Source organism: Coturnix japonica, chromosome 6 (genome assembly GCF_001577835.2).
Source record: "Coturnix japonica isolate 7356 chromosome 6, Coturnix japonica 2.1, whole genome shotgun sequence".
Taxonomy (NCBI): domain Eukaryota; kingdom Metazoa; phylum Chordata; class Aves; order Galliformes; family Phasianidae; genus Coturnix; species Coturnix japonica.
The window spans coordinates 18,163,588-18,191,388 of record NC_029521.1 but is presented as its reverse complement, the minus strand read 5'-3'; the positions used below and the strand labels follow the sequence as shown (position 1 = coordinate 18,191,388).

General features: G+C 37.4%; 2 protein-coding genes and 1 long non-coding RNA gene across 17 annotated transcripts in view; 2 read left to right on the top strand and 1 right to left on the bottom strand.

The window, feature by feature from the left end:
* BTAF1 (B-TFIID TATA-box binding protein associated factor 1) overlaps positions 1 to 1,708 on the top strand; it is a 42,076-nt gene extending 40,368 nt beyond the window's left edge. Inside the window, exon 38 of one of the 2 annotated variants that reach the window (XM_015867122.2) lies at positions 122 to 1,708. In XM_015867122.2, coding sequence (XP_015722608.1) covers positions 122 to 268 — 147 coding nt within the window. In that variant the 3' untranslated portion in view covers positions 269 to 1,708. The remainder of the gene's footprint in view (positions 1 to 121) is intronic. The other variant, XM_015867123.1, reaches the window with a different exon arrangement.
* A 2,272-nt stretch (positions 1,709 to 3,980) lies between these two features.
* On the top strand, positions 3,981 to 27,801 carry LOC107315980. The gene is made up of 3 exons (XR_001556141.2): positions 3,981 to 6,656; positions 7,774 to 7,952; positions 25,780 to 27,801. It is a non-coding gene; the product is annotated as an uncharacterized LOC107315980 (long non-coding RNA).
* Positions 12,124 to 27,801, bottom strand: part of CPEB3 (cytoplasmic polyadenylation element binding protein 3) — a 114,389-nt gene continuing 98,711 nt past the window's right edge. For 12 of the 14 annotated variants that reach the window (XM_015866938.2, XM_015866936.2, XM_032445424.1 and 9 more), the window contains 4 exons: positions 24,324 to 24,442; positions 22,917 to 23,031; positions 20,683 to 20,864; positions 12,124 to 17,856 (listed from right to left, as the gene is read on the bottom strand). In XM_015866938.2, the coding sequence (XP_015722424.1) occupies positions 17,629 to 17,856; positions 20,683 to 20,864; positions 22,917 to 23,031; positions 24,324 to 24,442 (644 nt within the window). In that variant the 3' untranslated portion in view covers positions 12,124 to 17,628. The remainder of the gene's footprint in view (positions 17,857 to 20,682; positions 20,865 to 22,916; positions 23,032 to 24,323; positions 24,443 to 27,801) is intronic. The other 2 variants (XM_015866945.2, XM_015866942.2) reach the window with 1 other exon arrangement.

Here is a 27,801-nt window from a genome sequence, read left to right as displayed (position 1 = left end):
CCAGTCATCAGACTTAAAGAATTTTGTAGGAATAATTTGCAGAGGGAAATTAAGAACACATGTTTATGAACAGTAAATATTTCTGAAAACATTCTTCTCTATATTATTTTTTTTCTGGAAGGATGGAAAAACTGAAAAACCTGATACCTCTACCTCTTCTGGGAAAGCATCAATGAAATCAGTGCTTGAAAACCTTGGCGAACTATGGGATCAAGAACAGTATGACACTGAATACAGCCTCGAAAACTTTATGCATTCATTAAAGTAACCATCGTATATTTGTAACACAACTGCTGCTAGTTCACAATTCTTTCTGCTGATATTCAGCAAACTTCAAAGCGTATATAGTGAACCTTTAGCTTAATGTGTAAATAGACTTATTGAAGAATCTTCAAAAGGCCGACACTGAGTAGTGTCACCTGTCTCACTGGGGAGTTATTCTGTCTTAAACATTTGCACTGTATAGAATAACTTTAAATGTAAACATTGTGAGGTGGTTTGTATTTTACTTGTTCTGAATGGCTGCAAATTCTTAACTTGGTAGAAGAATAAAACAAAGCAGGTTTTTACAAATGTTATCAAGTGTTACTTCTGTTTGAAGTAAGTTCACTATTATTTCCTTCTGTATCTGTAGTAGTTCTGTACAGTTGTTTCAGTGAGTACTTCAGGTTGTTCTGTGTACATTTTTCTTTTAAACACAACTTGCTTTTATCATGTATTAAAAGAATTCAACTTAAACTTTCATTCAGATCATTTCAGAACTTGTATCACCAGAGGCAAATCCTAGAAGCCTTGAAAGTACGGACTAATTAAATGGCACTAGGTATGTGCACCCACCTTTGTATATTGAGTATAAATACACTCTTCAGTCTTTTGACACCATCTTGAGAGAACAGCCAACTTGAACTTTTTAATGCAATGAGTTATACTAAATACAGGTAATGGTCTATTTGAGGCCATTTTTGCATCCTTTTAGCAGGGGTGTACTTTTTTTAATTTATCTATAAGGCTAGAATATAGCCACTTGGAGAGATGCATGTATTCAGTATGTTTCAATCCTATATATTTTTTTGTAACTAAAAAGAAATTAAATATACAGACATTTTCCAGAAGTAGATTTTACACTGTCTAGGATTTTAAAATCCACGCTAAAGTGACTGTTTACTAAATTGATGCATGATTTAAAGCTTCTTAAAGGAATAGGACAGACTTTTTTCTTTAGGAAAACATATACATAGAAATACCTACATCCAGTTTGAGGGAATTGAATAGTTAAAATCATGTAATAAAGATAGTAAGGGACTTAATAGCAGTGAGTGAGAATAATACAGCTGTATGTTAAGCAGCTTTTTATAAAAGGGAGGCAGTAGCAAAGGTGTATTTCTAGATGTGCATATGTACCAGTATATGCACTTTTATAAATATTAAATTATAGATAACTTACAGCAGACAGCAGTTGTCTGAATACAAAAAAATATATGTATAAATATTAAACCTAAGGTTTGTAGCTTGCTGTGTGCTTAAGCATCAGCTTAAAAACCACCAGAGACCTCAACTATGTAAAATAAGATTGTTTTAAAACTATATAAATCGAGACTGTTCTGCAGCATCGGAGATGAATTAATGTCACATTTCAATAGTTATGAGCTGCCATACTGTAACTAAATTAGCATTCCATGAAAATAAAACTGGGAATATGTAACTTGTATGTTGTGTATGTGCATGTTTGTTTTCCTGTACAGATGACTTTCATGTGGCTGAGCAGGCAAGAAAAAAAAAAGCTAAACAGTAAGGTTTTCAGAAATCAAAGCATTATATTCATTTTAACTGCATGCTGCACACACACCATGTTTCTGTTGTGCTTCCAACACATGGAATCACAGGATGATTTGGGTTGGAAGTGACCTTAATGACCTTCCAGTTCCAACCTCCATGACATGGGCAGAGTCATCTCCCACTCCAGCAGCTGATGAAGCCTCATCAAACCTGGCCTTGAGCACTTCCAAGAAATGGGGCATCCACAGCTTCTCTGGGAAACCAGTTCCAGTGCCTCACCACCCTGAGCAAGGACTTAATTTTGTCTTTCCCTGTAAGGGTGCTAGTCTCATTGGGAGCCTGTCCTTTTGTTGTTTGTTTTTGCTTTTTTTGTTGTTGTTGTTGTTTTAATGTTAAAACTGCAGTAAATATGCAAGAAGACAACAGACATACTAAGGTAAGCCATTTCATAAGCTTCTTGTACACAAAGAGATACAAACATACAATTTACACCTCAGTTTAAGTTGTACCCAATCAGAACTGCCTCTGCACAAACTAATGCATGTGAACATCACTTGATAATCTCTTGCTTCCTCTATCAGTACCGCTGCACGAACTATTTTAAACAGGTACAGCACTTTAAATACAGTTTCAGTAAAATGTGAGCTTATTGGCAAAGGTTGGAAGAAGTTAAACGTATGTGGCCAGTCATTTAAAACTAAAGCATTTAAGTCTCTTGGAAAGATGACTTGTTAATTTTCAGAGTACTGAGTACAAGAATTGGTTTCTGACTCTTCATATCAGGAAATTAGGTTGTAAGGATTTCTTGTTTTACTGCTTTCACAGAGGAGGACTGGGAAATAATGGGTAGTATCACTTCATCTCACAAGGGATTTATAAGTGAGACATTTAGAAGCTCTAATGATTGGCAGCAGAAGCAGATGGGGGCACAGAAATCCTTTTTCAGAGAAAGTCTTGAATTCTTTGGAGTAAAAGGTCTGGTAAAGACTTAAGGTGACACTTAATACTGACCTTATTAAGCAAGCAGGACTAAGGAGGGACTGCACATAATCATAAGGAAGCCAAATGAAATTCCTGCCAACTTGTCGTCATCTGCAGACTTACTGGGCGCGCACTCAATGCCCTCATCCAGGACATCAATAAAGATATTGAAGAGCACCAACCCCTGGGGAACACCACTTGTGACCAGTCACCAGCTGGATTTAACTCCATTCACCAGCACTCTCCAGGCCCAGCCCTTCAGACAGCTCCTAACCCAGCAAAGATACTACAGAGAAATTACAGTTGTGTAAACAAAAATCTGTCAGACAGCTGTGCTACCTGCCTCCATGAAATCAGGAGTAAGATGCACTTATCCTAATTAACAAACAAGTATATCAACCTCTTACTTCATATTTGAAAACTACACACATTTTGAAGTAAAGGGAAGACAGCTGTCAGAGATAAAAACAGATCCATTCCAAATACTAGGGCTGAAACTTTGAGAGAAAAGCTCTAAGCTACAGTATAGCAAGGACTATAATTTCTACCAATTCTGATGGATTCTTCTGTTGTCAGTCAGACTCCATTGCAGTTCAATGACTCCAGCTGCCTCTTAAAGTTCTAACACTGCCATGCCAGTCAACTGAGTCAGGTGCCACATTCAACTGCACACACATCACCATAATTCATAACCGGTGTGCCACTGATTGCGTTAAAACAAGCAGCTGAATGGGATGAGAAGCTGCTTTTCAAAATCCGAAGCCTCTGCATAGACGAACAGTCTGAGATTCTATAACAACATAAGCATATCTGCTGCTTAAACCAACAGGGCTAAGACTCCATTTAGACTAAGAAATTGCCACTTGAATTCATTTAGTATATAATTATGTACAAATGTTAATGCTAAACTATGCTAATTCCTTAAGACTTTAAATAGAACGAAGGAATAGCCAAAGCAACACAGTACTCAAAGCCAGGTAACATTACAGAACTCACACCTGGATTTAGAATCTCTGTCAGGTTCTTTCTGCTTTTTCTTTCACCAAATCTTTAAAAGGAAACACACTCAAAACCTGTACTGTTCTCTTAGTGCTAAATCACATTCATGGCTAAGAAAACTCAGTGTTCAGAACCTGTTGTTAATTTAGCAAGTCATCAACAAATACACTTTTACAGATGATGACCTGCAGAATTTTGTTCTTAAGTAAAATTCAGGTGCAGATACGCAGAGTTCTAAGAGAATTCCATGTGCTAAGGGAAAACATTTACTGCTCAATTTCCCTTTTTATAAATCAGGGGAGGAAGCAGATCTATAGATCAGTGTCTTCAAACCATACATTCAAACTCACATACAAAATGTACAGGAACTATAGAGAAACCAGGGGAGCAGAAAGAGGGAGAAAGGAAGAGCACTGCATTGCATCCTGCCAAAGGGCTGCCCCAGCCACACAGAGGCGCAGAAATAGCTGAACTACCAGAACACGCTGGCCATATCCCCAGTACCAAGGGACTTTGCAAGGCAATGCTATGCTACCCATACCAGGTCTACACCTGTCAGAAATTTCCCAAATGTCAGAGTAATCCCATTCCATGCTTTATGCAGGGTGGCTGTTTAGATACTCTACTGAAAAAAAAAGAGGAATTCTTATCAGTATACCACCAGTACGTGGATCGAGCAGTTAGCAGTGCTCTGCTTTTTGCTGTTGTCTTTGCAAATCTCTTCAAACAAGTATTATTCTCTCCAGATACGCTTAAGTATTCTGACCCCATCTCATGTGACTTATGCTACATTTGTAGTGATATATTTATCAGTTGCAACCTGGTATCCTAGAAATAATGAATTCAAGTAGCAAACTGTAACAATAAGCCAAGGGAAGAGTTCACCAAGATGTTCCAACATAAATGCTCTTGCAAGTTTAGTAAACAGAGCTAGAAAATAGCAGTTGAGTTGTATACTATCTCTGTCATAGCCAGAGAAGGACACAAAGAAGACATTAGCACACTGAAAGTAATACATTCTGATTCCGACATCCCATCTGAGTTGGAGCTACTTAATTTAAGGAACAAAAAGAGACATTTGAGTGTGTAATGTTATAACATGATGGAATGTACAGCGATAACAGCAGGGTGGCAAAGTCTCTGTCTACAGTAAATGAGGACAAGCACATCCACAGATGCAGAAATAAAGTTAAAGAGCTGCTTACCTTCAGAAAGGTTCAGGTAGGCAGGCATCTCCAGCAAGATACCTATACCTCCACTGCCAACCCTTACATGAGGTCTGAGAAGGGGTGCATCCTACTCCGTGGTTTCTGGTCACTCAGGTATGCATGCACCTGAGCTCCCCTGGGTTGGCCCTGCCTTCCCACCAGGTGCTCAATCATTGCTTAAAGACATCATTTACCATTTCTGCTACACTCTGCAAGTGTGACTTCAAGAAAAAATCTAAAGCCTTTTCCTTGTTTCTACACGCTACCCACATCCTCACTCATCCCAAATTATCAAACATCCAGGAACACTTGCAGCTGTTCATCCTTGGTGCTTCCATCTTGCAAATACCATCACTCACAAAACACAACTTCATCAACCAAACTGCAAGCACTAAGGTGCTATTTCCTGCTCATTTTGGGGCCTGCAATGCCTTTATCGGTATGGGTAAACATTAAGTCTGAATACTACCCATACTCAATTCAAGAGCATTCTCTTTACAATGGACTGCACAGAGAAGCATTGCGCACAGCAGGCAAACTAACAGTCATTCCCTGCCCACCAGTGTTTGCCACTGTTTGGAACGAATGTAATATTCCCCCCCTAGGCTTCTGATCAGTTACATTATCGGTTCATTTGTGAGCCAGAAAGCACAATGTGGCACAGAGCTCCAAGCTGGTACTTCTGCTTTCTTTGCTGCCCTTGTAAAAGCTACAAGATGCGATCAGCATTTCAGGCTCTACACAGCTGGTACAGTCAGCAGCAGCTAATTGCTGTTTATAAAATGCAGAACTGTGTGTTCCTGCAGCTACAAGTTACATCACTCTTTGGCTGTGCCTGTTATTTATCAAGGCAACAAATAAAGAACAAACACCCAAAACCACACCGTGATACTTTATATGGGCTTGTATGGGTCAGGGAGCGGCGAGGAGGAGCAAGGGTCTCAAGACACAGTTGCCATCACCTTACCTCTGGGAACCTTCTGCTTCAGCCTTCCCACCTGAGCAGCGACCAGATGGGCGCACAGATACACTTAGTGGGCAGATGGCTGCAAATGCCCAAAATAATGATAATAATAATAAAAGAACTGCGAAAGGCCTCGACACCACGAGCAGGCCCGCTTCCCGCCGCTCCCTGCGGCTCTGAGGAGGCCGGGCAGGCGCGAGGGCGGCACGGGGCCGTTGGGCAGCACGCGCCTTTCCCGCCCAACCCTCAAGGAGCCCCTCCTCAGAGCGGCCCCCGCGCGGCGGTTTGAATAATGGCACTTAAAGCTGTTCAAAAGAACCAAGAAACACCGAGATCTCTCTATGACTAGAACAGTTCCACACCTTACAGTATCCACTAGAATATTTTGTAGTACAGACAGAAGTTGTCTTACACTGCTGGCACGAACTTCTGCTGTTTCCCCACAGCCCAACCCATTCCTCTACCAGAATCTGACATCAGTTTTAAAATGAAGCAAAATGTTAGACCTTGAGTTCTCAGAGTTTTCTTTGTCAGTCTGAGGATTAGAAACATAACTGGATGTTGTCCCTCATGTCTTTGCTTCTAATTTCTCCTTATTGTTTGAGGAAACCTCGACCTTGTGCTAATGGAAGCTCCCAGCTGCTGGGGAACTTACATCTCCTGTAGCAGGTGTTAATTGTGGAGAGACTAACGAGCAGATCCACTGCAGCTCCTTTTTCTGTGTGTTGGTAAGTGGTAGAACAGTAAGGACTCAAATTATAACATGTTGTGTTTTCAGAGATGTGTTGAAAATGCCAACCCAATAATTACAATTTCTAAAGTAGTCCATGTGTGCTGCTAGAGACATTCCACGTTTACTAAACGATGGGCTCCTGCAGTCTGACTTTCTGACATGAGTAGGAAAAAAAAATGAAGTCGGTGGATTCTGTTAAAATCAAACTTTGGAAGCTGGACAGGCTGAAACTGCATCCCAGGAGGAGGGGTTGTGAGGTGATACAGTGATTGGCGGTACAGTTTTCAGCCGTCTATAATGAGGGGGAATAGAAAGTAGAAAAACCAGTACAGGGCTTGGGAAAAGCAGGTCTCTACAAGGATGAGTCCTGCAATTGTTCAGTTACTTTGGTCCCAGGAACAAGTGTACAGGTAGTATACTTTACTCAAAACAGTAGTGCCCTGCTATATGTCATCCACAGCTTATTAAAAAACAAAGAATAATAAAAAACTTGATGTGAGATTTCAGAATCCATTGGGAGTTAAGGTAGATAACCAGGTTACTGAGTTCTAATTCAATATACAGCTTGATCCCTCACCAAGCACAACTTGTTTTCTAGACACATAATAGTAACATTCTTGTACGCCTCTTTTCCTTTCTGAGCACTCTGATGCTTCATTTCACCTGAGCTAAAGCTGAATTCAGAAAGAAGTGCTACTGTTATAATACAAACTGTAAAGTATAATAATGCATAATATATAATAATGCATATAAAAATAATTATCTACATTTACTTTAAAAATCTATTATTGATTTTCTAGTGGATACAGAAACAATGCAAACAGAAAGGCTATTGTTATCCCCAAATGACATCACTTGATTCTGTCAGGCTTCTTTTAATTCTAAATGGAGAATATCCCTATTATTTCACAAGTATGATGGCATCAATCCTACAGGGTTGAAGAAATGATAATGCACTCTTATGACCATTTGGCCTACTGGAAAGCTCCTGTAAAAGCTCTTTTTCTAAGAATAAAGCCAATTAAGAAAAGTAAATGCGGGAGTTGGAGTTGCATCCTTTAGAATTATTTCATCAGCTGCACCTCTAAGAAAACTTTGTTGTCATTTTTCAGATGGAGTGGTTGGATCAGAGCAACTTGAAGAACAGGAACAATCCAGCAGTGACCTAATCAAATATATACCCCAGGACTTGGGCAGATGAAAGGAAGCGTAGAGCTACTTGAGCAGTCTTCTGCATCGCTGGACCCAGACCAGCCCCACTATAAAACCTCATGTGAGCAGCAAACTGAAGGTAAAGTCTCTTTGAGAGTACTACCAGTAGGGGAGATTGTCTGTAACAGCTCTAATAACAACAGCATGTTGAAGAGGCAGACAAAGGGGATACTGTTATTCGTGCTTTATTTGATACAAACAATGCATTTTAATCTGCCTGCCAGAAATCAAGCCTGACTGAGTCATAACTGTTGTGAGCTTGGATGTCTGAATTGTTCCTCATGTCTGAGTTAGCCTTTTCTTCCTGTTTCAGCCAATCTGATTTGCAGTCCAAAGGGATTTGTAGTGTTAACATAAGTACACTGAATAGGTTTGGACTAATTCAGTCTGAGTTGAAAATGAGTGTGTATGTAATGGGATATTTCTGAGAAGAACCCTCCTGTATTGTGCACTTCTGAGTACAAGGTTTGTTTGAATGCTGCCATAGTCTTAATTGAACATCATAGCCATGTCTTTGAAGCACTGATCTAATAAAATCTAACACTGAGGACAGGGAGCCAGCTAAATGTGAAACAAGCACAACCGCTCTGGCCAGCCCAGTCTCTCCAACAAATATCAGGCTTTCAACCTCAGTCCTTTAGCAGTGGGAAAGAACCAATATTTTGAAAGTCCTTATTGTTGTCTAGTGTCAGAATTAATAGACACCAGTAAATGTTTTCTACAGTGGAAACAGAGGTAGGAACTGATTGTGCTGATTTAGTTTTTTGTTTGTTTGTTTGTTTTTAAACAAAACCAAAACCCAACAGTGATCCTGCATGGTCTTAGAGGAGTCTCTTTTATTTTCAGTCCTTTCATTCCTCTTACATGACATGTTTGGTTTCTCTAACTAGTCTGAAAGCACTTCAGGGTACAATCTGTGTCTGTGTTCTATATAATTCCAGGCCAACAGAGCTCTACTTTGCACTGAGGTCTTTATACAATGATAAAACTTAACTATTTTCAATAACAATTAACAATACAGCCTTTGAGTGGGAAGTTATAGGCTGGCCTGAGAAGAATGAATTCTAACTGCTCTTCCCTATCTGCTAATTAATATCCTCCTGAAAAACAAGGAACTAAAGTTTTTGCAAACATTATAAATGTTCAAAATGTTTGCACGGTTCAGGCAGACTGTGAAGCACATAGATAGCAAGCAGTTCAGTTACATCTATTTGAAAATCAGATCAGCTTTATAAATACCTATGTGCTTCAACAGAACCACAGGGCTTGGTACACACTAGGTTACTGATTCTTTGACCTAGCTATGCCAGAGCAAGCCATTGGCCTCAGTTTGGCATGTGGCTCTGGGTCGCACCAGGCAATGCAGCCTGATAGTGCCCTCTTCTTTCCTCAGCTGTGCAGTCCTGCAGTTAAGCTTTCTGTTCACTCTTCAGAGTTAAATCAGGGTGATCTGAAGGGAGAGGTGAAAGGGTCCAGGGCATGGCTGGGACTCTGCTCATGGGGAGACTGACAGGTGACACCAGTTGCCTTCTGATACCTCAGAAAGGAGATCGTGTTCTTTAGATCCAGAAAGAAGTAGCGTCTTCACTGATCGCCTTGTCCCATTGCCAGGATGAATCTATAACTACTGAATGGCTTAGTAATAGGAGTTGCAGAAGGGCCCTGGGACTCCAAGCAGGTGTTACAGCTGGTGATGACAGGCTGTCTGTGAGAACAGCATGTGTGCTGGAGATAGCCAGGGAGAACTGCTTTTAGCAGGAGCTGGGCAGCTCACTGTCACATGGGCACCAGCTCAGCAGTACAGCCTGAGCTCTGGGCCAGACTTTTCTGAACTTCCAAACTGAAGCATATTGACTACCTTTCCTGGATGTCTTCTCACAGCTCCATTTCCCATCAAATGGGAGAACAAAACCCTCCAGATTTCCTAATCTGACAATGCATTTGAGACTGGCCTAAAATTGGGCAAAGATTCAGTTTGAACACTTGATATGAAGTGTTCTCTTCTTGCTAGTGCTATTTCTGTTACACTCTTCCCTCAGAGCATGATTTAAGAGGACTCCATGATAGAAAGGCACTGCCACTTGCTGACTCTGCAGTAGCTTCTGCGGCATTATGAATGCAGCTTAATTCTCCTGTGAAAAGAATGCACAAAACCAATCCCCATGAACTCTTCACACTTGATAGGAACACAAGTGGAGAGGTTGATTCATAATTGTTAAGAAATTGGGATTAAAAGCAGGCAGGCTTAGCCCAAACTGTTTTGCACAGAGGCTGTCACTGCAGCTTATAATATATAACTTAATTACTAGTGAACATCATTTCTGCAAGTGAAAGCAGTTTCCAGAGCAGAAAAGCTGCTATAAATATAGTTCTAAATTACATTCAAATACAGGAGTTTAAATACTGTGTAAAAGAGCAAAAGGAGAAAGTCATGTAGTGCTGTCCTATTTTTGGCATCACTTCTCAATAGCAATTGTCACCTACCAGATCTCATGTATCATCCAGAAACAAGAAGTGAGGAAAAAGACAGAAGCTTTTTTCTTTCAAGCTCTCTTTATGATGGGAATCATTGTCTGTCTTCAGCAATGGCATCTTTGGTTCAGGGCATACAGATTTATGCTTCTATAAACAGTCCTATTTTATATTTTAGATACTGTGTTACCAAAAGGCAAAACTGCAGGAAACTCATCTTTGCCCTTACTCCTTATTCTTTATACATGCTGTACAGTGGAGCTCAGGCTCATAGTATGGTTATGAATGGTGGCTGGTGTTTGTTTGTTTTCATTCTGGCTACTTGGTCTATATTAAACTTTTTTTCATGATAGTAACTGAAAAGTCAAGGTCACAAAGTATTGCCTTGTCTGAGTCCAATGCTATCAACTGAAGAAGGAAAACTGACAGTATCAGTACCTCACAAGTAGCATGGGGTGTCCTATTAGAAATGCAGCGATGAAGGGTTGGGAATTATGGAATTTAGCAGTATTTTTATGTAAAAAGTTTCAGAGAGGCTGCTGTGCATCTTCCAGCAATTTTCTCTGTAGTAGAGAATTGGAATAAAACTGAACTCAGTTTTGTCCAGAAGAATTTGGAGTGCACTGCTTACATAGGAACTCTACAGCTGGAGCTTAAAACGCATTAACTGGAAGCTATTTGTAAGAGCTTCCTTCTCAAATTTAAGTCTGAAGTAACCAGAAGTCAACAGGTTTTCATACATTATTTACTACTGGAATTCCTATTACAGATCACTGTCTTCTAAAACCACTTCTGGAAGAGCAGTCAGTAGACTGTTGACCTTAGAGCTGAACACATTCACTGCCTGTTTAAAAGGAAGTCAGTGCCTAAACATTGTTTTCTCTCTGGCATCCAAGCTTTGTGCTTTCATGCATGTAAGCTACTGCACGTGGTAATGTTAGGATAAAATGGCATAGCGCAAAGTCACAAAGCTCTGCACACTGAGGGAGTGTGCACAATACTCGGTTGGCATACACAACCTCATCAGCTTTTCATATACTTTCCAAATGGGCATTTAATTTCTAGCATTGGAGTTAGTCTAATTTCTGTTACTGATAGTTCCAGCAGGCTGTGCTTTAGTACAGACATGAAAGAAAGCAGCGATATAAAACATGCACAATTCACATGGTATTTCCCCTCACCCAACATAGCAGAAGTCACAATTTTTTCATGGAAGCATTCTGTGTTGTTCCAAACAGCTCTATTGCTGAGTACTGATCGTCTCCTGTTCTTAGCACAGAAACCATTAACAACTAATATTGTAGTACTTTTATCTCTCTCTTTTAGTTAATCGATCTGTCCAATGTTTAGCTTGCAGCCTTCATTAAGCTGCCAATTAGAAAGCACTACATAAGTTAAGTGGCAACTGTTACATTCAGAGAAAGTAACTGAAAAAGCACTTGATACTGTATTTGGTAGGAAAAAACTACATTCTCAGAAATATTTCTATACTGTATGTTGTTGTATTTTCCTTCAACTTAACATAATAAACTTAGCTTAATAAGTTCTTAAAGGTGACTTTTCCATTTTAGAAGAAAATTTAAGTGGACAATGTACTCACAAAGTAATTGGGAAAGATGGTTTGTGTGCAAACAATTACGGTGTGTATGTGCTGAGCCTTATCTGGTATAAAGTTGTACAATAGACAGAGGATTTGGCGTTTTTTTGTAGCTCGCTTGCATTCCCCTCATACATACCCCAAGATTTCCTTAGCATGTGCAAAGGATGACAAGTGTCAGTACTTCATACAACTATATTTAATAAGTTATTACAGAAAAAAATAAAGTCCAAACTACAAAGTTTAAGCAGTTGTAAGCAATAGCAGCATTAAGCTCCATGTTTAGTCACAGTACTGCAGTTCCATACAAGCATTAGTCCAAGCCAAAAAGGAAGAAGCCTTGTTAGAATTACTAGCAAAAACAATCTAAGAGAACATGTAATAAAAGATACAGTACATTTAAAATTAGTTGAAAAACAAGTACAGAGATCTTAGCTGTGAATGCGCTAAAAGTTATGTCCATTACTTTGACAGTAAAAGTACAAATATCTAATACTTGATACCCCAACAGAACTACATCCAGGAAAAAAACTTCTGAAAGGAAATAAACAAAATGACCTCTTATTAGCACCCTCATTTTTCACGTACTGCTAAACGTTTTCTCATTAATATTTGAGTGTACCAGAATTATGTGAGCAATGTGATTTCTGACCAGCTACCCATTGGGGGTATAGACAGTAGTGTCACTAACATGAATATAAAATACTCTGTGGTATGACTGAACACTATAGCAGCAGAGATAAGAAGTTTGTTTAAAAAAAGAAAGAGAGAGAAAAGGAAGGAAAAGAAAAAGGGTTTAACTGACATCATACAAACTAGCGTAAAAGCAACTACATACAAGCCAGATTAAACAAAAGAGACGTTTCTACATATCTGTGACTAATCTTTCACTCATACCTTGCAAGTAGAGATGTCACAATACTGAAATATTAACATGGGAGCTTTTCCCAGTTAAGCGCCATTCTTTTTTTTTTTTCTTTTTTTCTTTTTTTTTTTAAACTACTCTAACAGTGAAATCAGCAAAGTTATTTGCTAACTGCATATTTGCAATACAATTTGTTTTAGCCCATGCCTTGCTAGCAGGCTATAAAATACAAGCATGTAGGCAGAAATATAAGCATAAACTTTGTACCACTTAGCAGGAATTATTTATTCCCTCTTCATTCCTTAATCTCCTTTGTTTTCAATTTGTGTACATTCCAACCAGTAGTACCTAATTTGAGTCTAAATTTTACTTCACTATTTGATCTAGTCTATACATTACTTACAGAACTGAACACACAGAGGATACACAACAGGCCAACTCTGGACACGTTTCTTTCCACAAGTTACAGATGAGCCACTCTAACACTGGCATAAGTTGGTCTAAAAGGCCATCTATAACTTGGAGTAGTTGTTTTGTCCAGAGAATGTCACTGTATGCCCTGTTTACGCAACACCAGTTTCAGTCTGGATTTATTTAGGTGACAGAACAGTCACTGGCATTAGGAAGGGGTTTCTCCTGGCTGCATAGGAAACAAAAGGTGATGTAAATGAAGGTGAAGTTTTGATGTTGCATTTGGTATTGCCAACACAACAGAAAAAAAAAAAAAGGACAAAAACACAGGAGAGTCCGAGAAGAACAGAGAAAGACAAAGAAGCTGAACTAATGTTCAGACATGGTGGCAATATGATTTACTGCATTGCTACCAGGAAATGGACGTACATTATTCTGTATTAACTAGGCAGCTACCAACACTGTGTGGTAACTTCATTAGAAAATGATGTGGGTACCTACAGTCTGCTCCATGCTGCCACTGATAAATATATGCAAGAAGGAAGTTGTGCAGGAAAGGGTCATTTTAGTTCATAAATAACTAACTAACAGGGTGGCAAAAATACAATGAAGAATATATATTTTAGAGATTCAGTCTAAGACTATCGAAAGAGTTTTGAAAAGTTAATGACAAGAACAGTAATGGAGCATTACGCTGAATGGGCAGGGTCAAAACCCCATCATTTCAGTAGATTTAGTTAACTGTAACAGCAGTCGTATTGAATCAACACTGGTGGTGTATAAATCTAGACAGCGAACTGGTACTGTGACATCCCTATTATCTCCCTAAATCATTTTGATAAAGGAAAAGGCTTTTCAAAATATCACATCTTTTCTGCTTCATTCTGTCATTTTATTGCCCAATTCTTTGTTACAATTTTCCAATCGCTTTACATAACCAACCGTTTCATCATTGCCACACTATTGTAAACCACATCAGCAAGTTAATACATAAAGCTTTGCATTTCAAAAAACTAGACACTTTAGTAACAATATTACAAAGATTTTAGCTTCAAAAATAACTGAAAATGAAAAAAAATAAACTTTTAAAGAATTAGCATCATAAAATTAATTTATTCCAAGTAAAAATACAAAATAATATTAATGACATTGACCAGATATGAAAGTCTCTCCCAGAAACAACTATATTAATGGTTGAGAAAGCACTCCTTAAAGAAAATACGAAATAAAAATGAAAAATATGTAAATATGTTTAATTTTTTTCTTAGCAAAAAATCTTTCTAAAAATAACAATGAAAATTTGTCTCAGTACAAAGGCTACATTACTATTGAAAAAATACCAGCATGAAGAAAAGGTACATATTTGACAGTAGAAAAATGATTTTAGTGAATCACAATGTCTAAAGTCTGCAATGAAAATAAATCTGCAATAAAGATTTATGCCTTTTTTCTTTTCATTTTTCTTTTTTTTTTTTATACAAACAGTACAAACAGTATTGCACATAACAACAAATAGTCGAGGTTAGGTTAGCCTTCAAAAAATCGACTAGTTCAAGTCTCACATCAGAAAAGGCCACAATAGGACCTGTTGTACCCAGGGGCTTCTTAGTCAAGTTGCAGTTCAGAACTCCATATTTTAAAAAATAACTTTTTTTTTTTTTGAAGGACCCTCTTTTAATAATAACATATTAACAACTCAGGGGCACATTCATTTACAAAACAAAAGGGAGCATGTTATAATTTAATAAACTAAAAAAAGTTCTCTTTAAAAAAATACAAACAGAAGAACTCTCACAATTCTGGTCAGTCGTGCATAATCACACTTGATTATAAATATACAAATTAAGGGAAAATATTTTTTTCCACCTTCTATTCACAACTTTCAGCACCAAATGGAGTTTGTTTACAGCTGTTTTTCACGATAATTTTGTTTTTAATTTAACCCAACGTTACGCTGTACTGTACATCTTCCAGCTTCTCTCTTTCTCTCACTCTTTCTCTCTCTCACTCTATCACACTCTCTGGGGGTTTGTTTGTACATGAAAGAGGGGTATTTCTTCAAAAAGGTTTGCTTCGTTCACATCATTAGGTAGATTTCTGTAGGTTAGCTATGATCTTTAATATTACAGTTATAAAGCTCTAACTTCTTCATTTTCAAAAAAACTCAAATAAGCATGAAAAAAATAAAGTTACCCATCTGTTAAATCATTTTTCTTGCAGAATTAAATTAATATATATTTTTCTGAATAAACTTACTTAGAAAATATCATTTTCTTTCCTATATTTCAAAATTGAGGTATTGCAAAAGATCATGTCAGTCAGAAAGCATGCCTTTTTCTTTAAAAAAAATCATCAGCCGACTGTTGAAAACTGTCTAGATACAAAAAGTAGTGCATAACAAAATGTCTTGTACAGATGAAAAAAACAACAGAAAAGACACCTGGGCTGGGAAAAGCAATATCACAAAAATGCCCAGAAGGAACCTCAAAAGGGATAATTAGAATTAGCATCTTAAACCAGTAAAAAACTATTTTTTCTTTTTTTTTTTTTTTCTTCAAAAACAGAAAAGTTCCTTTCAAAGCCAATACTTGCAACTAAACACTGGGAAAAACAGCTCACTAAATTAGACACAAACGAGGACATCACGACAAACAAAACCCAGAACATTTAAATCTACTGTGCGGTGTCATATCCAGTCAGATTGTCCCCAGAACTGCAAAAACAAAGGAAAAAATAAAAGAAAAGAATAGTGTACACATTCTCACAATCATTAGTTTACCGAGTGTGTTTATATTTATATGCTATCTGCAGCCCCATAGTTCATGCTAAAAAAATGTCCACTGTGTTAGCAGGTCTTAATTGTGTTCAAGCTTCACAGGATACATCCAGGGATTAGAGAGATAACGCCACATCCACAGAGCAGACATTTCATGTTACTTTTATACGCAGACATTTCTTTAGCACCACTTCTTTTTCTAACTTTCTTAAATGTGCCTAGTTTATTAGTTTGACAGACTATCTAATTGGTAGTGTATGTATGCTAGTATGAGCTCTTTGGTTTTCTGGACAAAGTCTGCAACTACATAACTGGTGCAAGCGTTAGGAGAGAGATTGTAACTAAGAGCTCATTTCTGTTTATGTACCTGTTATGAACTGTCAAGAGTGTGTTAATGTCGGATACAGAGGCTTTAACAGTTAAGTTTGATCACAGTACTAGACATAATCACCTTACTATATAAAATAAATTGCACGATATATAACAGAGCACCGCAAAGTACTTCATCTACCATCCACAAATTTGTTTTATGAATATCCTACAGCTAGTTTTTATATTTCTTGTAGTATAGGTCATTCTGTAATGGGCTGATCCTAATTTCAGAAGCATTACATTTACTGAGGCATGCCTTCCTCCAGTCAGTAATCAATTTTTTCTCTTTGTTACTCAATATTTTGTCACCTAAGTAGACTCATAATTTGTGCATTGTGGGCAGGTTTTATATTAGACATATATAAAATTTATTGCATGCAGCAACCTGATTAAGTAAACATGCAGTCAAAAAATATTGACCTTCCTTGGAAGCTTTTCAGCAGCCATCACTATTTTAATCACATATTCACTTTTTAATTGATACCCTAGCCTGAATAGAGTATTATGGTATTAGTAATACCATTTTAATAGCAGCAAAAGCTATTGCAGCATACATTTACATAACACTAAAAGACCTAACAAAACAACAACAACAAAAAAAGAAAAAAAAAAAAGAAAAAAAGAAAAACCCTCAGCAAAACAAAAGAAAAAAAAAAAAGTCTGATCCAGCTTATGAGGTATCATCCTTACAAGTCAAAAATGGAGAGCAACTAAAGGCTTATTTTCTTTAAGGGTTATTACTACTCTAAATGACCCAAACTAACGATTGCGGAATATCTGTTTAAGTTTTTGCTACATCTGCCACCTACTTGTGAATATTACCTTTGGTAAGTCATCTGCTAGGGGCAAGTCTACATTTCTGAAAATAAGTGCATGCTCCAGTTTAAAAATAAAAATAACTATAATTATAATAAAAAAATCTTCATCACATACACATCAACCCAGTGAAGGCTGATGAGAATGGCAGTCTACATAATGTCACTAGTGACAAGTCTTGTGTAGGAAATTAAGGTACCAAGCAGATGTTTGTGTGAATCAAAGTGCAAAATCAGTACAGTTACACTCTGCCGGTTTGTATTATACTGGACACTGAGTTCAGTAATGTGACTGTAAATAATAATAATAGTAATAAAAAGACCCATATCTTCATTAAAGTCGAGGACGAATGCACAAATTTCCAGAACACTAAGCCCTGAGGCAGCGCTCTCTTTTTCCCTCGATTTTATCTACTCCAGTACTTGTTGCTGGGGGAGGCCTGGGGTTCAGCTCCAGCGGAACGGCACGTGGCGGGGTCGGTCACCTCCCTCCTTTACCAGTGGTTTGTGGAACTCTCGCCCAGCACGAGAGTGTATGCTTGCCCAGCAGTATTCACAGTAATACTGCAGACAGGTAACATTAGCACAGAAAAATGGAGCAAATTTTCCACCGCAACGGGCCCCCTGACATTCATCACAAAGCTGATCATCCAGCACATATGGCTTCACTTCCACCTGCATCGAGAGAGAGAAATAACTGTAAGTAGATTACACAGTTTTGCTAAGTATGAATAGAAGGAACATTTTTAAATTTTTTTTTTTAATTCTTTTGACTCTGTAGAAGGCTTCAAACTGATGCTGCATTAACCCAAAGGGCTCAGCAGGTAGATTTCCATGCCAACCAGATTGCTTGTCAGAAAATCTCAAGGAGCACCATACTTAGATAGCAAGTCAACATTCCTTAGAAAAGGACTCAGATCAAAGTATGGCAAAAATAGTGCCCCGAGGATTTTGCAGCTGGGAAGCTTCCAGCAGTGAATACAGTTGTTACAATGGCAGAGCAAGAGAGAGCTGCACATATGAAGGAAACTGACTGAGGAAAACAAACCTGTGTTTCCAAACTTCAGAGTTGAGAGTCTGTTGAGCTCCAGTGGTGGGTTATTGGGTTTTTTTTGGTGTTGGTTGCTTTTTGTGAACTGCAAAAATGCAGGACCAAACTAACTGATGGAGAAATGATTCACATTAAACAAAATTAAATGCACCAGTGTTAAACACCCTGCTTTATGCTTGCAAAAATCACTAACTTTTGTGTTTAGCTCTAGAAATGTGGTTAGATTTCAAAGTTGTAACTGTGGCCTTGCAATCAATAACAAATAGGCTGGAGCAGTGGACTACTGTCCTTGTCTCAGCTGTAAACATCCAAGGACAGGGATGTTGTTGTTGTTGTCTTGAAGAGCACCTGTGCCAACCACAGCAGTACTTGGTGTGTGACCAGGCAGTGCCATAATGCTACTACAGGAGCTGACAGCATGCAAGTTCTCTCCTGTTTCTGTTCCTCTGAATCATGGCATTTAAATGTAAATAACATTTCAATTGACTGTTTATTTCTTCTGGAGAAGTCAGTAGTTTGTGGGTGTGTAATACGTTGCTGTGATACTATTTATAACGTGTTTAAGTTCAGTTAGCTACATTTAAAAAAGACTTAGAAAAAGATGAGATATGCATACTGAGTAAATAGTTTTGCTGTAACAAAGTCTGTTTACTGCATGGAAAAATTGACCACAGTAACTACTCTTGAAGGATTACAATATTAGACACAGAACAGAGCAGTAAGCTGAAAAACAAGAAACTTGCACAAAAATATTTACGGTGAATTTTACTTCTATTTGTCAACAAATGCTACTTATTTGAAGTAAAGCTTATATGGCAAGTGATATCTATGGTTTATGGTACTGATAGAACAGTTGTGTCTTCTTTAATTACACCATGCTGCTGGTATGACACTGAAGATGTCTGCATCTCAGATACTGTGCCATTGTCTCAAATGAAATTGGAACAAAACGGGTTCAATGTCCAGCATATCTCTAGATCTCCATCTACTCACATTTCTAAAATGTGACTCATGAAGTTCTGAAATAGACTCTCACTTCCTGTTTCCATTACTAGTGAAATAGTTTTAAGAATGGGTACAGTACAATTCAGAGATTTCAATCTATTGAATATAAAACTTTGAGGACAGAATTAAGTGAATTCCTGCTTCTTTAAACTCATGGTCAGACCTACATTAAAAACATATAAAAGACAATGAAGTAAGCTTAAATTCTCAGTCAACCATCTGGGATGAATACTGGTTGTTGGAAACAATTATCAACTAGTATCAGTTGTGGATGTGTCTTAAAAGCTTAGGAAAAGAACAGGTTTTCAGGCACAAGTGATACATAAACCTTAAAGGATTTGACCCTCCCAAATTCATTTTGTTAGGCTCCCAGGAGAAACTGTAAGAATTCAGCAAACAATGAAGATTAAGGAACAGCCTCATCTTAGATAAAATCACAACATGCAGTAGCAACACAGAAATAGTTTGAGGAGATGTAACTGTGAGCTCATCTCATCTGACAGCAACAAAAAACAGTCCATGTTTTTAAACAGAAACTAAAACCAGTTTGGACTGTGCTCTGCAGGTGTGTTTTTAATTACACATTGCATATGATGGACATTCTCACTACCCATCAAGCTGATTCTTAATAACCAATTCATAATAGATTAGGTAGAAAAACAGCCATCCTTATTGTTCTACATACCAGCACTGCATGTTATGTGTTCTTCTGAATAATTTTAAATGCTAAGTCCTCAAAAGCTTGGGTGCTATTTGTGTGTGTAATTGAGAGATGAAAAAGTCTGAAGATATACAATCTGGAAATAAAGTTCTGACAATGTCTTACAATTAGAATTTAGTAATTAGTAATTTCATCCCCTACTTGGAAAACCCTTACAGCCCATAGACTGAGGAAAAAAAAGGCAGCAACACCTCATTTTTTCCCCCTCCCATTTACTCATCAAGCATTTTTTGGCATCTCATTTTGGTTAACACCCAATATTTTGAGGTCATCATTGCCTATGATTCCTACAGTAGTACCTGCATTGGGGAATTTTAAGGCTAGGCATACACTGTGGAGAGAGAAAAAGCTGCCGAACTGCAGAACAGCCATAAACGATACAAGTAGCCAGAAGCCACATTGATAGCCAGAAATAAAACGTGTTGATGCATAACAAGGAAACGACAAAAGCTCAAAAGAAGGTGGGTTAATTCAACAGTGCTTGACCTTTAGAAGTCAAAACAAAAAGATGAGACTAAACTGAGTTTACCACCAACTATTTTCTTGTTTCAGTGTTAAAATTGTTACTTGTGATGTTTAAAGTCTACTTTTTGTACTATAAAAAATTAAAAATTATACACTGTAGAACAGAAGTTATTGTTCTCTAACACAGTATTAGTGTAAGGATGTTTTTAACCTCTGTGCAGTTTTATTAGTAACAATCATTTCATACCATTTTACTTACCCGTTTATCAATGTCATTGTGTTGGAGCTGGACAAAGCGAGCACTGATAGCAGCAATATAGCTCTGCTGATTAGAGAAAGCCACTCTGCCAGCACCTTTTGGATACTTCAACTCTGGGTCTGTATCAATGCCAGCATAGCAGACACCTCCATATAAACGGTCCATAATCATTGCCAATTCAACTGCAAGAAGGCAATTTAAAAATATGGATTCAACATAAATGGTTTGCTGGATTCAAAAGTAGCGGTATTTGCCTTAGTGAGCCTGTATTCCAACGTCTAAAATAGCAAACCTACACACTGGTTTTAAACAGCTTGAAACAACTGTATAGAAATTACAGTAAAATATAAAGGAAAGAAAAAACAGACAAAGTGAAACTTGCTGTGATTGAACTGCAGAAAGAACACACCTTGCTAGAACAGGTATCAGTTCAACTTTACTCAAACTTATCATACAACAAATTGAAACCGCGATGTCTGAGATTAAGTACTCAGGGTTTATCCTAGTGGCAGCAAGGCTTGTTAACACTACTTTAAATATATGGTCACTTGGAATCTGCTATTTTAGCCTGCATGTTAGGAGTCTGAAAAGAAGTTAAAGGAAGCATTTAATATATTAAACAAAATTTGGTGCAACACCAAAAGTTGTATTTAACACATGCCAACATGTCAAGTGAACTTTAATTTGATACTTTTCTAGAATACTAACTTGATTTTGGGCCTTTGAAAGTGGTTTGATGTTTTTCCTACACAAACAACTCAAAAGGAAGCTATGGATATCACTCAGAAGACAGTGTGAGTGAATGGCTAAGGAAACATGCAGAAAGAAGGGGAAGATAAAGAACTGAAGGAAATGGAGAAGAGGCATGTAAAGTGTGCAAAGGCGTATGGCTGCTGAGCCATTTTCTCTCTATAAGCTGATAGTGAAAGAAATCTGATGAAGAACAAATTGGCACTGGAATATGCCAAATCAGTGATTTTTTTTTTAATGCCAATGTATGAAAACCCCTTGACAGCAAGTTAAAATTAAGAGATCCAAGCTGAAAGGAAAAGGTTATTGTGTTTAAAACATTGAAATTCTCAAAAAACTTGTTAACCACATATAGAATAGAGACAGTTATTAAACTGAATATGTTCAATAATTTAACCATGTATTTGGATAAGCAAGTGTCACATTAAGGTAAGACCAAATGCTAATTTGTCCATTGCAACAAGCAAATTGTCTGACCCATTTCACCAAACTTATACTCCAAACAGGAAGGGAAAACTGCCTCCACAACACATAGACTAAAATATTCTTCGGCTTTCCTGCCATTTGTAACCATTATTTAGATAATGATCCCAGAAAGTAAGTCTGGAATAAACAAGAGGTCTTAAAAGCATTTTAAATAATTTCAGCAAGTTAATCTTGCCAACATACAGAGAATAGATATGGTTCCAGGACGAGGAGACCACACGGTGTTCAGACATCTTACATAAAGTGTCTGTATGAGACCTTGAAAGTTGCAAACAAGAAGAACTAGAAGCTGACTGTGTGCTCTGGAGAACGTAACTGTCTGTTTTCAAATGTAATGCATAAACAATCTATGAAAGGCCAAGTGACTTTCATGAGTTTTGTGAAGCGCTATAATTAGACATGAGGTGATGTTTAATTGTTATCATTTACATAATTAACCTCTCTTACAATTATGCCTTATTTTAAGATGGTGGGGAAAATGGGAGCTGCCAAGAAACCTGGGCTAGGAGAAATCTTCCTGAGAGCCATTACTGAGGATCTTGTATACAGCTTCCCAGAGAATTACAGATAAGACTGGGCTTGGAAGAAAGAGAAAGCAAGGAGTTACAGTTGTATGGGCTAAGAGTGGGTCTGGAAAGTGGCCTTCAAAGGGCAGGGAAACTCATCTGCATCTCAGCAAGCAAATCAGGGTTAGGATTAAGATGGTGGATGTATACAGAATATCAGCCAATTTCTGTATATCGTACAAATTTGAGGAAAACTGTTTCTGTTTATTATCCAAATGAGTAATCTATTTAGAAGATTAAAAAAATCAGGTTTTGTATTTTGTAGACAAAAATAAATTGACCGACTTAGAAAGTGAGCTATGATCTTAAGAAAATACAGGATATATTTTCTGCTCTATTTCTTCTACACATACTGTACATCTTTTCTTCTTTTAAAGTTTCCTGCTTAATCTGAAAATTCCATTATATGCCTTGCATTTCCCTTCTGCTCACCAGCTCGGAGGGGCCGCGGAACTCCTCCAACAAAAATAGTTTTCCTTGGGTCCAAAGGCTGAGACCCATCCATCACAAAGTCACTGTCACTTAGGTTCCAAGGTCGAATCTGCACCTGCAAAGGGAATTAGAGGTTATTTTCAGTTGAGGAAGTTGACAACTCAAAATAAAGTAAGAGTTACTAAATCATATTCTAATTAACAATATAATTTTAATTTAGCAAAAGCAGTGAATCAGTGGTGCAAGCACTAAAATGCCAAGAATGTAGCTTATCCAAGTGTTTGAGAGGAAGTGGACAATTAATTTATCACCTCTAGAGGCCAGGCTTGAGTTAAATTTTTCATCATAGCAAACTCTCCTGCCTCATTCTTTCCCTGCCCCCAACTGCCATTTATAACAAGCAATATGAGAAAGGACTTCCAGAACATTTTATCACCTGTGTATAATTACAGGTGGAGTTTGGACATCACATTCAATGAACCACACATTTTTAAGTGCAGATAAATGGGAAGAGAGAAATTTCTGTGCTTGGATACAAAAAGAGTTTATTTTGAAATTGCAGTTGCTCACTTCTGTTAAGCAGCTGAGAAGAAATCTTCAAACTATGCAGAAAGAAACTGCTCTGCAGTCCTTGGGATATAAAGCTGCTCAAATCTGCTTAACTCCTTGTGTACATGCACACACTGACTGTGCTGAAATATTAGATTGTTCATTTATCTGTGTAAGCTTATTAAACAGTGTTTTAAGAAGGCAACATATTTTTATCTAGTTATATTTATTTGTAGTTTCCATCTAATCTGTATGTACCTACAGCCATGAAAAAGACTAGCTTTGAAGAGTATTAGAGATGTTAACAATAGAAACAAGATACCATATGTTCTGCCATAGCTTTCTGCATTACTTTTGTCTACTCTTCAGTTTATACACGGTAAATTGGCCTGACCTAAGTTATAGATGCCCTGGTTATTGCATTCAGGACAAATAATAATTAAGAACCATAACAGATTACAGGGGATATTTGAAACTACCTGGTATTTAATGGAGGGAAAGAAGAAGATGTAGTTAATTTTTTTCATTTCACTGCATAAAGCTTTCTTTCAAACAACACAGAGTGAAAATTGCTCATTCTAATTGTTTTATAACTAACATTGTAAAAAAATGCATACTCCTGTGAGATACCAGAAGTACCAAATATAAAAGTTAATTGAACATGACACTTATCAGAAAGAAGCAAACATTCAAACCGTGTTACACTGATACATAAAGTCAATTCAATGTAACATCAAGGGCAGCAGCAGGAAGTGGACAAGTCAATTAACAGTAAGCATTTATTTATTTATTTGACTGAAAAGAGTAACAGCACATGGGTCAGCGGCCAGCGTAGGTGCCATGGCATAAGCTACTTACTGGTTTATCCTTAATTGTGGGACTTGACACACACAGGTAAAGTTTCCCATCTTCTTCCAAACAGGCATCTATCAGAGCTTGTACAGAGCTTTCTTCCTGGAACAGCAGGAAGGCATAACCTTGGAGAGGATAAAGGCGGAAGAGAAAAGAACAGGTTAATTTATAAAACTTTTTTTTTTTTTTTTTAAAAAAAAAAAAAGCAACCCACCAAAAGAATAAAATATAAGAATGACACGTAACTCCAAGTTTATCGCCATAAATTTAAATTCACCTAATATGTCATACTCTCATCCTGTACTGATTTCAGAATGGAGAAGAGGATGCTTTCAGTAGATGCCCATGTCCATTTCTCTATTTAATGATTTGAGAGAGAATATAGGCTGGTAACCAAAGGGTTCTTCTTATCCTTATTATCCAGCCAATTGTTATGTGCTGGTATTGGTGCTTATAATCTCACAATGGGAGTATAGAATTTCTGCTTATTATATACAAAAAATAAATATTAAGGGGAAAAAAAGGTCAAAAAAGCATATAGATAAACAGATAAATAACCAGTTCAGGACAGAGATGCCAACACCATAAAAATATAAATGATGATTATTTAGTTATACTACACATTTGCTTTGTAAGTACAAATTATTTCTAAGCAAAATCACATGACTGTGCACCGTCAGATGAGATTTTACACCACTTACCTGGAACAAATTTGTACATTTTCGTAGGCATTTTAAAACTATGAAGTCTGAAGTTATGAAACACCAAAAACACTCAAGAACAGTCATTCCAAAAGGAGGTTATCAGTACTTCACCTTACCAACCACAAACATGCTGTTAACAAGACACTGTGACACACTACAGTCAAGAGTTAACTTTAGCAGAGTACATCAAGAAATAAGACAAACTTCACACAGTACAAAGTAAATCTTTAGAGAGCTGCTCATTTAAACTCTGTGAGGATTTAAATCTGAAAGAAAAAAAAATAAAACTTACCTGAAAACAACAAACAAGAGTGAAAAAGAATGGCATTTGTTACATTTTATGATGAGTCTTGCTGTTGTTAATTAATATTTAAGTACAACAGATCAAAAGGAAGAAGAAAGTCCAATAAACATTACTCCAAGTAATTCCAAATTTTAGGACTTAAAATTAGGCAGTCAACTAAGCGTGTTTTGCATTCAATGCTCTTCTGAATGCAGCTATCAATAAAGCTTGCTTCAGTTTTAAAGATTTGGCCCAAGCAATCACATTTCACCACATCAGAAGTAAACTAACTCAGCACATGCCACAGTGAGCAGAAGCATTTAAAGATCAGCCGCTAGGCAGAATACAGCTGCCACTGAATAGGGCTTTCTATCGCGTATGCTCTTTTGCTCCATAATCAGCACAAATTGTTTTTGTCACTGACTGTGAACACACTGCTTTGACCTTTCTAATTTGGCACGTGCATGTCTTACAGGCTACATCTTTTCAAAAGATCTGCAGCAATTAGAAGCAGCTGGAGTTTAATGAAGCACTGCAAGACTTTATCTGCCTAAGACTCACCTAAGCACCCAGCCAATGGTACTCTGCATTTACATTATGACAGCTGTTGGTATAGCTTTACAGAGCCTGTTTGCTATTAAAATAGTTTTAACTTACCCTAACTTTGCAGTTTTGAGTGATATTATTTGGTACATCTGTTTAAATATATACTGCGAACTCTGATTTATTAGAAAATGACAAATGAATAAGACATTGCAAAAGCATTTTTCTCTATAAAGTATTATCTGCTAGATCTCCTCTTTCCCTATCATCTCTACTTCTGTGGGACTTCCGTATGACTGGTTGTTTTCAGAGGCATAACCAAAAGTGTTAGCAATAGAACTTCACTTATTTCAAACTGTTATAATCTTAAACCAGCAAAATATCTGAAGTTTCTTTAGCTCAAAGTCAAGATCAAAATTGATAAACGTGCTTTTGGCTCAATCCCTTAGCAAAAACATGGAAAACAGCTTGAAACACTTCTTTCTCCTACTGAACTTTCCCAAGGTATTCTGGACCACAGTAAAAAGTCACACCAGGAATAGTTGGAATTGACTGGTGTGTTTTTGGATACACTGAATTGCATGATCATAAAAATCTCAAGCTAGATACAATTAACCTAATTTTGGCCTCTTGATTACGAGGGCAGTGCAAATTAGTACAAATTCTGTTTTCTAACTTGAGGCCAGCACCAGCTGTGAACTTCAGTAGGTTAACAACTCATGGTTCTGGACCTCTGTGACTGGAACATGTTGGCTGGCCTGCTGAGGAGTCCCTGTAGGCTCTCTGAAGTCAGTCAGGTAAGGAGATTACAGCAGCAGTGTTATGTTAATCTAGAGAAGCAAACAGGCTGGACTGACAAAGTACATATGCACAGTGTTCAGCATTACTGCAGAACTTGGTGACTGCACGGCTGTTCTGTGGACTTTGTGTACTCAGGATTAACAGAGATTACAGAGAAGTTAAAAATAACTAATATGGGCAAGAAAGACACTTGCCAAAATTGGAAGTATTTCTACTTATATTCTAGAAGTGCATAATGATTGCTAATACTGATGACTGAGCCTCCACATTACCACTGCCTGCATCTGCTCGTTCATACAAGTGAGTGCGTGCTTCCCTGGATGAAAGCAACATCTGAAGGGAACTCTGTGGCAGAAGATGCACTCTGAACTCTGACTGCATTATGAAAACAATAAAACTGGGAAAATATACCTGCTAAAACTGACATCTACTTCAGATACTGCGTTCTGTTTTACTGAATATTTTTATCCCTATTTCTACTGCAATGAGAGATGAGCCTCATCCCCCCAAAAAACTCTGCTTCTTGGCCAGTTAACTTCTAACATTTATAATTATCAATTGTAATGACTGCAAGGTTTTAAGGAAACTTATTCTACAAAGACGGTGGCTGAGGCAGAATCAATACGAACATTAGTTTCTAAAACAAAAAATATATTAATCCAAAACCATGAATTATTTAGCAGATGCTGAAAGCTGCTTCAGATGCCTCAGCATCATGTGCTTCAGCACGTTCCTCTGTGCATCATAATCAAATTCCTTAAAAAATGGTAGGGATTTTTGTTGATGGTTTCACTCAGGTTTTTGAACAGTCTTTGTACATCGTGGTACAGGAATATTTCAGAAAGAAGCTAACAATAGCTGTGCAGACATCTCACTCATGAGCTCTAGAGGGGACTGAATTCAGTCAGATGTTTTTCTCAGAGATTTCAATTAGCTGCGAGTTCATTTCATCTCTTCACACCAACACAAGCTTACCGCCTTATGCTCAACTTGTGTCTACAAGAAATTATCCATAAATGTTTTAAGTTCTTGTTCTTGTACTTAAGACCAGCAGTATATCAGTTGCATAAACCATGAGCTCCATTTTCCAATACAAAGCTGGGAAGATTGACCTATTTCTGGCTATTAGAATCATAGCTACTTCGCAAATAAA